General features: G+C 35.2%; 1 protein-coding gene across 1 annotated transcript; it reads right to left on the reverse strand.

The window, feature by feature from the left end:
- Nucleotides 1-999: 999 nt before the first annotated feature.
- Nucleotides 1000-3137, reverse strand: LOC145419251 (granzyme B-like). The gene is made up of 5 exons (XM_026159914.2): nucleotides 3017-3137; nucleotides 2718-2877; nucleotides 2057-2195; nucleotides 1700-1924; nucleotides 1000-1552 (listed from the first exon to the last, which is right to left on the reverse strand). Exons 1-5 carry the CDS (start codon nucleotides 3072-3074, stop codon nucleotides 1400-1402), a joined length of 735 nt encoding a protein of 244 aa, XP_026015699.2. The 5' UTR covers nucleotides 3075-3137; the 3' UTR covers nucleotides 1000-1399.
- Nucleotides 3138-11621: the final 8484 nt, after the last annotated feature.

An 11621-nucleotide genomic window follows, 5' to 3' on the forward strand; every position in this document is an offset into this window, starting at 1 on the left:
CGGCACCCACCGTGTGGGACGGAGAGATTTCGCAGGTCTTTCCTCCCCACTGCTGTCAGACTCCACAACAAAGACTCCAACTGATCTAACACACACATCCACACATGTGCAATAACACTAAGTGCAATACTCTTTTTCTGACAAAGTTGTATTTTTACTCAGTTGTATATAGCATTTGCATTCTATTTTTATCCTATTGTATATTTTATTCTATTTATTCTACTGTATATAGTATTTTATTTTATTCTATTCTGTACAGTTGTGTACAGTATGTTATTCTTATTGTATTCTAATTTTGCTATATAACTTTTGCACTGTTCACTTCCTGCTGTGACAAAACAAATTTCCCACGTGTGGGACTAATAAAGGTTATCTTATCTTATCTTATCTTATCTTAAGCATTTTGTAGTACCTATGCTGAACGCACTGGAAACCCAAGCTGTGCCTGACAGGTTTGTGTGATCCGCGGTGTAGCCAGCATGTTAATACATGCAGTGTATATGTCTGTGTACAGCACAATTGTGACAAAGACAGGCAGATTCAGTGGCTGATGCATTTGCTTCTTTGTGTGCTGACTGTTCTTTCTGCAGAAGCTTAATAAACATAGACTAATGTCTTGTTAGGAGACTCAGTCAGTGTAAGTGAAATTAGCCATTTAATTGACTAATGATTAGATAAACCAGGCATATTATAAAGTACTCGTACTTCAGGTTCACTAAAAGAAAACATGTCTAAAGCTTTTTATACAGATGTCCACTTTTAAGAAGACCACTGTTGTAGAGACAGACAATCCATTCACACCTGCAGCCAATGTAAAGTCAATGAGAATCGATATGGGAACCAAAACAATAAGTAATATCGATAATGAAATCAGAATTTCTAAATTCTAATTAATTCATAATTCTAATGTATTTCCTGTAGTTTTATGCCATTAATATGACATAATGATATAAGACTGGCTGATGGATGATGAAAAGAAGTCAGTTGGAATAACATAAAAACAGTGAAAATGCAAAATTTTAATAATATCTGTCAAACAAATCATCCTGAATCTAAAAGAAACAAGAATCTTTAAAGTACAGGCTTTTTTAAAAACAAAACAAATCAGGTAATGCAGTATCTAACATCAGCATCTCATTTAATAAACAGCATTGAGTATATAGTAAAAGTTCAGATTCTACTTAACTGTAACTAATGTGCAACTTAATGTATGTTTGTTTTGTGTTGTTGTTTTTTTTAAAGTTTTTTTTTTTTAAAGTTTTTTTGATGCATATCTACCAAAACAACTCACTTATCTAATTTTAACGCAGTATCGCATCACTTCTTTTTCAAGCTAAACCCAAGCACAAATTCTAATACTGGGGTTTGATCAGCTAAATTTTACATGGTTTATTTTATCTTAATTATGTTTCATAATGCAGTCAATCCAGTCTCGGTTGTCAGGTATCTTAGTGTAACTATAAATTGCTGATTTATCTGGGTTTAGCTTGCTGGCGGACACCACCCCGTATGCCTTTCCATCTTCACAGACTAATGGGCCACCAGAGTCTCCCTGGAAATACAAGCATACAATACATTATGTAGTTACTGGACCATAACCAAGTGTAATCACAACAGTAAGCTGATTATCATTATTTACCAAACTTGTTAATTAATAAATTTATTTATTTATAGTAAAGGTTTAATAAAAAACACTTACATGACCTGGGCCACCCTTGTCCTTTGAGCAGTACTTATTTTCCTTAACACACATCTCATTTTCAACCAGGGTTACATTGACTTCCAAAAGTTTGAGAGATGGGTGTTTGTTGTTTTCTGTACTTCCCCAACCAGAGACTATGCATGATTTTGGCAGCGATCTATCATCACGGTCTGCGAGATCAATAGGTTTCACATTCTTGTTTAACACTGCCTTGGTACTCAACTTCAGGAACAAAGAGAGATAAAAATGTTATTTAATGCTGTTTTGTTCAATTGAACAAAAATGATAAGAAACCACATTTAGGATGATAACACTGTAAAGTCTGTTATTAAATATTATTTTCGTTTATTTTACCTTCAGAAGCATTATGTCATTTTTGAATTCAGCTTGATCATAGCCTTTCTGTGGAAATGCATTTTCCCCAGGCACATTCACATGCTGTACGTCATTCTGCTTGTTGTAATTATGAAGTCCCAGAAAGACTCTGTAGGACCTGAAATAAAATAAGTGCAAACAATTTTCAGACATTTAAGTTAGCTGTCCCCGACCCCCAGGCCAGTCGTTTAGTACCGGGCCAGGAGAGTTGAGGCTTGGGTGTGAATTGTTTTTTTGTTTTTATCATTAACTTGGTTTCCCTGGGTCTTTTCAAATGTGTTATGAATATATATATATATATATATATATATTTTTTTTTTTTTTTTTTTTTTTTTTGGTACTGGTACTGGTTCTGGTTTTATTTTGTTGTATTTATCAGCAACACCTTAAAGGCCGGTCCGTGAAAATATTGTCGGACATAAACCGGTCCGTGGATCAAAAAAGGTTGGGGACCGCTGATTTAAGTGATACAATATACAACAAAAGAAAAGTTTTTCAAAACTAATTTATGACCAAACTTATGAAGCCACCATGAAACAAAGATCTCAGTCTCAGAGAGTAACTTAAGCTTGGTGTTTGGATAAGACAATTTATCGGTTCACATAATTCCCTTTAGGTAAACATAAACTGTTAAACTTACTCAGCTTGGCAGTGGGCAGCAGTCACCACAAAATGCTCATTCACAAGGAAGCCATCACAGTGGGCTTTCTGACCACCTGGTCTGTGCATCTCCAAAAGCACCATGTATGGCCTGCTGTGTGCCACGGCCTCATGGCCACCGATGATTTCTCCAGTGTGAACTGCGTGAGTGGGAGCAGGATGGGGGGTTGTGTCATATTCTATTAAATCAAAATCTTAACCTTGCACGGTCTCAGTTTTGACATCATTTATAATGTCACCATGCATGACATCACATATGCACTATGAAAAGAGACTTACCTTTATCATGAAGAGTCAGTACAACTATCAGTACTGCCAGGTTAAAGTGAGTAAACATGATGAGATCAAAGTCAGGCTGAGCTACTGAAGAGCAGTGGGTAACTTCACTGGCAGGTTCAGCCTTTAAATACCTCCTCGTAACAGCGAGAGAAGTTGCGTTATTTGCATATTCAAATGATGTGGCTGTGAACCACATTCATAACTTTATCAGACTCTCCAGAGCTTTATTTTATTCTATTTCAGTTGAATTGTATGCATTGCTTTAAAGATTTCTTTTAGCACTTTCCTGAAGGACTGATAAAACTAAAATATGTTTCACTGAAAAATAAAATGAAACTTAAAGAAAATACTATATTGATCATTCGTTTCTTGGACTGTTATTATTGTGGCACAGACAGTTATTTTATTTGCTTTAAAATGTTCTGTCAGAAAACAGCACAATAACCATCACTACCAACATTAATACTGAAGGGAGTTTATAGGAGGAATTCTGGAGCCATAGAACAAAAATATTGTTACAATAATGATGGCCTTACCAGGAAAAAGAAATACTGAGCTGCTATGTGAAAAGTTTGTATGTTGAATCAAGTGTTTGTATGTTGGATTTTATTTCAAGGTCCTGTACACAGGGAGAAAGCCAGCCTTCCCATGGCATGTAAGTCTGCAATTTCAATACCCCACAGCTGATGCAAGACAAAACTAAATTAATGTTTATGACAATGTGGTAAAAAGCATATAAATGATGAGGAGTGATCACCTTACAGAAGTCTTGGATACAGTATAAAATATAAATGACTGGTGATTATACAGACTACTGGCATTAGAAACAACCTAACCTGCAAATTTAAAACAAGTCCTTGCTTTCTGTCATGATAAACGATTACACATTACAGGTGGAAAAAACAGCTAGCAGCTTTTAAAGGCACTGTTGAGTTTAGATATAAGCATAATGATTGTGTCAAAAACTGAATCTGGTCGAGTAGAAAAACATCAGCCTTGTGCTCCAGTGTAGTTATTTTGGAAAGAAATAATAGTTTCTTAATCATTTAAATAAGTGAAAAAATAAGTGAAAAAAAATAAAAATAAAAATAGAAGAGATCGTTTTCTGGTGATAAAGCAACATGACAGGGAAAATAAAACAAGTAATGATGTAAAATGGCAGGAGTGCTGATGATATCAGGCAAGGTCAGGCAAGGCAACATATTTTTCATTTAATTATGCTGTCTGATGTTTTAACCAGGATAGAAGATAAAAAATCTGCACATGTGCACCAATGCATATGACTTCAAGAAAGCATTTCTGCAAACACTCTGATGGTAAGAGATATGCTATGAACTTGTGGTACACAGATCCACCAACATATATGATAAGGGATTAACGGGAAATCATACAGTACATTCAGAATTATTATGGTGGCAGCTGATGCTTATTTTACAGCACTTTATTAGCAGCCAGTATAAATTAGAATTAAAAATGTGATAGAACAATAAAACTACACTGTATTAAGATGGAGCTTTTGTTGGGGCTGTTATGCTAGCATGTGCTGTTCTCATTAACATGATGCAAACAGCACACCCTTTGTTAAAATTCAGTCTGAGCTCATATATGTTTTATGTTGTTTTAACACACAAAAGTTGATGCACTCAGTTTTTGAACACCCTGTTTTTCTTGACCTACTTCTTTAAAAATATTCAATGTCTGTGTTCAATACTGTTTATTTACTTAAATTTAAGTATTGAAAAGAAAAAAGTTACACACGTGTTTACTTCTCGCTTTAGGTTGCTTTAAGACAACAGGCCAAGTTCCAAAAGTACTTTCTTTCTCCAATAGGAGACACAAAATTGTATTTATTGTTTACTTATTTGCATGAAAAGTTTTCATTCACCTTATATATTTTCTCAGTCCACAAGTCAATTGACTGTCACCTCGTTTCTCAGTTTTCTTAGTAGCACACGTGGAAATGTTCTTGCATCTGTCATCCTGTTTGCAGTTACTAGGAAGTATAGATTACTATCACCATTTGCTCTGTCTGACTTGCGAAGCTGTAGTATATCACCCAAAGGTTTTTCTCCATTTTTGTGATGTGAAAGGACACATACACACTTATTTTACCGTCATTACGAAACCGCTATGCAAATGAAGCTCCTCAGTGCAACTGTTTTACTGTTTTCTGGCCAGAAACTATTTTTATAATGCATACATCTGCTGATTATGGTAAACCACCTTGACATTTTTTCTTTGTTATCACCTTTAGTTTGATATAGGGACTGACCAGTGGCATACAGCTCTAAGTCTAACCTGACTTGCTAACTTGAATCCAGATCATATTAGCGTTTTCATGGGGTATACATTGCAAGAATGCACGTGTCTTCAAGCATCTCTGCAAACATTACTCTGCAGATCAATATATGATAACAGATTGACAGGAAGCTATGCACAGAATGATTAGTGTGATGGTTGACGGTGAGAATAAGAAAATACAGAAGAGAACATTAAATGTTCTTCTTGTGCTGATTACCATTAAATAATATTGATAGAAAAGCGTATTATGTTGTTCTGATTATTATTAGGTAATGCTAATTCTCACACTCTATTGAAAACTCTATCATTAGTAGCTGAGTTTTTGATATTTTCAGCTGGTTTATTTCAGCCAAAATGCTGTTAGAGGCTATGCGTCTCACCTGATACTTGTATTCTCAACAGTATTGTTGAACATTACTAGTAAAGTGGAAGACTGACTATGGAAAGCACTGAAGCATTATCTGATGGTCTGAAGGTCATTATGACCTGCTTTAAATTGTCAGGTTATCAGTAATATTATGACAATCAGTAATAAGCTGACAGCTCTTTCAGAATTCATACATCAGGTAAAATTCTCTCAGTCTTGTCATTCCCTCAGCAACACATGTAGCATTGCACCTCGAGGCGACTGTTGTTGTGATTTTGTGATATATAACTGTAAGTGAATTGAATTTAGATGAATTGTGCTGTTCCTGTAACATCTGGACAAAAGAGATGTATAATCAGCAAAAAATAAGGGGTAGACAAAAGAGTTGGAGAACAAAAAGACACCCACCATAGAGGTAAAATGCTAAAATAAACCACATGTTCTGTAAATATGTGTTTATTTTTTTATTATTATTTTGTTGTTTCAGCAACATTACATTTAAAAACTGTACTTTTGAGTTAAAATATATATTTATAATTTTAATAAATGACAAATTAAAAAGGCAAGAACATGAACATAGTTACAGCATTTTCAGCAAGGCATTTACTGTCATGAAGTCTATTTCCCACTGTATAATTCATCACTGTAAGTTTTAATATCATCAGAAATGATCAGACAAAAGAGGGTTTTCAGGAAGTACTGTTAAATGTTCAGTTTCTATGCCATATGTTATAACCAGAGTCAGAGTGTGATTAAAGAGGTGGGTGGGTGGGTTTTACATTTTGAAAGCAGCTAATTGAGTCCAATAACAGATGAAATGCCGTGCTGATGCTGTCATTTTAGTATCTACATGGATGGTGAAAACCCCCCACAGTAATTATTTTTATCTGAGCTGAGCACTAAATCAGATAAAAAGTCTGACGAATCAGACAGAAACTTTGTTTAAGGCCAAGGAGGACGATAAATAACAACAAATAAAACTGTTTTTTGAGTTTTCCAGCTAAGATGGACAGAGCTAACTGTCATGCTTTCAAATAAAGTAAAACTGCGTCCTTGGTTGATTAATAAGCTGGAGTGGAAGATTGTTTCCGACCCCCTCCAAGGCCTGTGTTTCCAGAATTTTGACTATTAATATAACTCGAGGGTGCTGATTCATTTAAACAAAGATAATCATCCTGCTATAACCAGGTTTCAGAAAGGGACAGTAAATCAATTTGTTGATGAATTACTAATTAATGTACTAAGAGGGACCTAATGAGAGCTCATGAGAGACCTAATGTTTAATGATGTACAATTCACCATTTTACTGTTTGGAGCAGTTGTGCATACTATAGCATTCTTTCTTTGTGATTTTTTTTATATTAAATTCCTTTTTTTGCTGATTTGTAGTTTGATTTTTGTTGTTTGGGAGCTGACACTGTCTCTAAGGGGATGGGTTTTGGGGGGACAACAGGAAGAGAGAAGCTACAGAGAGAGATGTGAAACTGCAGCTCTGCTTCCTGGTCCCAACTCTGGATAGTCATGTTTTGCAGGGTTTAATAAATTTGTTGAGATTTCTAGAAATGAGAGCTGAGAGCTCCATCCAAAGTGGGGAAAAACACTATTATATTACAAAGCATCAAAGCATCTACAAAAGAAACATTTATATATTCTTTTGAATACATTTTCCAGACAAATATGAAAAGAACATGAAAAACATCTCTCAGTTAAAGATTAGAATCTGTTATCAGAAAACCTATTTGGGGCCTCAATCTTCCAGCAGAACTAGATTCTTAGAGGGGTAGAGAGAGAGCCAGAGATGAATTATAAGTAATAATTAAATGCAGAGAATTGTATAAATACATAGTGAGTGAAAAGGGTGACTGAATAAGAAACAGTCAGTGAATCCCCCGGCAGCCTATACCTATTGCAGCATAACTAAGGGAGGATTCAGGGTCACCTGATCCAGCCCTAATTTAAAAATGCTTTATCAAAAATGAAAGTTTTAAGCCTAATCTTAAAAGTATATAGGGTGTCTGTCTCCAGAATCCAAACTGGAAGCTGTTTCCACAGAAGAGAGGCCTGAACCTCCTTCTGTGTGAGGAGCGGGATTTTATTCTGAATTTAACAAAGAAGAGATCTGCTCTGTCTTTCTAGTCCCCATCAGCACTCTTGCTGCAGCATTTTGGGTTAACTTAAGGCTTTTCGGGGAGTTTTTAGGACATCCTGACAATGATGATCTCCTAAATCAGCGAGACGCCATTTCCTCTCCAGCTTAGTTCCTGCTTAACCCTTTAAAATCCTAACCATGAAATAACTGTCAGAAATCTTAAATTTTTTGATAACGGAGTGTTTGTTGAACCTTTAGACAAAATATATAAAAAATAAATACATTTTTAATCTGCATATATGAGTTTTAATTTGTATCACATTTGCTTCATATTTTTGCAGTTTAGTCATTAAAAATGTTTTCATGCAATTTATATCATTTTTTGAGGGTAAAAAAAGTCATGCTCATGACATAGAAGTCTCAAATTCTCACAAAACACATGGATCAAATAAGATATGCTTGGCTTAAAGGCTTAAAGTGCATGTTTTACAGTTAGAGCACAGAGGCAGGTACTTCTGATTTGAGGCTCTCTTTTTCAGAGGAGCTATAGTGTCAAGAGTTGTACGAATTGAAGAAGTACAACTATTAACACATATCGGCATTGTTACATGTACCTCTGTATATAATGGCCTGTGGTGGTACAATGTCTGTATGAAAAAACACCTAGAGTAAATCTAGGCTCATAAAAAAGACAAATGAAATCAGATAAAAATAAATCAATTTAAAAAGCATAGAGTTAATGCTGAAGCTACATATAAACACAAAAACCAAAGTTTCTCCCCAGTTACATGTAAGTCCAACAACATGCTTTTATAACCAAGTGAATTTACTATACTGTGCCAAAAGGGTCAGTGAGACTGCCAAGCGGATATTAATACATATATACACAATCAGATACTCGGTTCAGCTTCTTTTTATATGTTATAATGTTTCTCTTCTCTGCAGCTGGTCAATTGACCAATAACAGCACATGCAAGACTGGCCATCTGTCTCCAGTGAAAATCAAAACTAAGGCTCTGACAATGAAAGACAAACTAAGACTTTCAGTAACAACTAGAAAACTTAAAACAACCTGACAGACAACCACAGACAATGAAATATAATGCACACCAATATTCTACAGAGTAACCAGTTTAGTTCACACTTGTTTACACTATTTCCTATTCTCACACACTATTAGAACATCATGACATTATTATAATACAATTTGTTATATAAAATGCTTTTTAATATAAATTAACCAAATAACCTCAGCAACATACGTTGTTCAGGTCATTTAAAAAATCTAGCAAGATTTAGGAGATTTAATGTAAGGTTTAAAGTTTCAGTGTATAAAATGCCACTTGCTGAGCAGTCCTTAACTTTGTAAAATAATCTTTCATCATCTTCTCATGCCCTCTCTCTCTTATCGTTCTCTGTTTCTGAGAATAGGTTTACCTCACATTCACAATATTTCTTTCTCTTTTTCTTTTACTTATCTCTGTGGGAAATATAGCTTATGTAAACTTATCTCCCACAAAGGTTGTGAAACTGCACAAAAACAGTTTGTGTGCATGGTGATATTTATTGTGTTTTTTGAAACATTGCTGTTGAGTTTACCTGCCATTTTAAAACCACAACTACTCTCCTGACATTTGCATATATGAATGTACAACAGTTGTTATAAGGGAAAAATTAGATTTAAATGAAGGTGTAAAAGATGTTTGTTTTTGTTTGGATTTATCTACTTTTTTATTTAAGTTTGTTCCAGGTTTTCTGTACCTTTGTATTGCTTGGTCACAAGTATATAAAAATACTCTTGCTAGATATTTCGCATCTAAATGTTACTTTCATGCATACAACACACCTAAACATTGCTGCATATCCAAAGCATCTGCTGCCAGTGTCAAAGGGCCATGCATCACACGACAACAGAGGAGACTATTCAACACATTTTAAGGCACCAACTACATGCTGACTATACGTGCAATTTTGCTTAGTGGTGTCCCCCACTGATGTCATTGTCGCTTGAATATTTATACCTATGCTCAACAGCCAATGTCCAAACATAGTGTTCTGCAATCTTTTCGACCTTAAGCTATTGAAGGGTCTTTAAACAATCATCATAATGTTCCTGTTATAAGAATTTGTCCTATAACAAGACTAAACGGTGTAATAAATAGGAAGAATGAGATATGCAGTAGCTAGAGATTAAGCCACTGTCACAGCAGAGTAGCCGTTGTGTTTATTGAGCGGACCCAAGTGCAGACACGGGAGAGATGAACTGAGGTTTAAACAAAAAGCGAGCCTTTATTATGACTGTTACAAAAAAAAAAACCAGAAAAACAAGGCAAGGTGAAACTAAACCAAAACCTAAATAGGGAATGAACTAAACTAACTATGAAAACAATGTTATGAGAACATAACATGAAAACTGAACAGGAGCATGTAAAACCTTGAATGTGAAGAAACCTGAGCATGAACATGAACACTTGAAAGCAAGACTCTGTGGCCTGATGTGACTTGACATGAAGACAACAGGCGACTCGACAAAGGACAGACTTAGACAGAGGACTTTAAAGACACCTAAGGGTAATGAGGGAAGTGGAAACACCTGGGGAACACAGCTGACATAAATGAACCTGAACGCCACAGGGGAAATAAAACAAAATACACTTAACATGGAAACACCAGACCTTTCAAAATAAAATAGGAAACATGACGAAACGTGGCCATGACAACTAAACTTGACAATAAGACATAGAACACACAGGCATGAATTACATGGCAGGCTGGGGGAATGGAAAGGAACACAGGGAGAAGAGTATGGGAACAGATAAGGGGGACGAGACCCGTAAAACACACACACATGCACATAGAGAGAGTAGTGAGACATAGAAGGGCGAGGCACAAGAGACAGAAGACAAACTAATAATAATACCAGAACATTATTTCATTAGTAATCAAAAATACAAAATAACTCAACTACACCCTTAACTAAGAGTAACACATGAATCTTAAGTAAGAAAGAAAACAACACAAAATAAACTCGAGACTCCGGGTCACAGCCCCAGCCCCTGACAGACATAAATGATGATAAATCAAAATTTTAGTCATTCAGTATAAATTATGGTATGATAATAATGAAAGTCATTCTATCACAGTATCGAAAGACTTGTGACTGTATCTGACATTATCACTATTGCTATTATGAGAGAGAGAATAATATAGTACATGTCATAGATTGACTGTTTAAAACATGAAAGAACATTATAGGAGACAAAATATGTTTTTTCACTGGAAATAATGGCACATGCTGTTAGTATCCATATGAAGCTTTGTCAGCATTTAAATGTGAGTTCATATCATACATATTTGCTTAGAAAGCTCATAAATGAAAAGACAACTGAAACAGTACATCCAAGGTGCATCAATGCAATTTCTTCACAAGGAGGCAGTGCTGTCTTTATGTGTCTGAACTCATGCTTAAAAAAATCTAACTTGCAGTACAGGATTTCTCGTGTTCCACTTCAGCCATATAGAGTACATCAGTAATAACTACTTTGTCAGGTTGAAAGTTCTTAATGAGAAGAAAGCTGCAATTTAGACTTTAAGTCAATTGTGGACCTCTTCTTAATGAAGCAATGCTTGTTCTTCACTAGGAAACAACGTTGTGCATACATAGAGAAGCATACATGCCTGGATGTGCTGAGAAAATGCAGTTTATTGTTTAAAAATCTGGTTCAAAACAAACTGTGGATTCTTTGTTCTCTGCTAGTCTCAAAGAAGATGCACAGTGCAGTAATTTATTATATATCATATATAAAAGCATGCTGAAAAAAATGGCCTCTACAAAACAAGAGATAAAC

Source organism: Astatotilapia calliptera, chromosome 23, assembly GCF_964374335.1.
Source record: "Astatotilapia calliptera chromosome 23, fAstCal68.1, whole genome shotgun sequence".
In the NCBI taxonomy this organism is placed as follows: Eukaryota; Metazoa; Chordata; class Actinopteri; order Cichliformes; family Cichlidae; genus Astatotilapia; species Astatotilapia calliptera.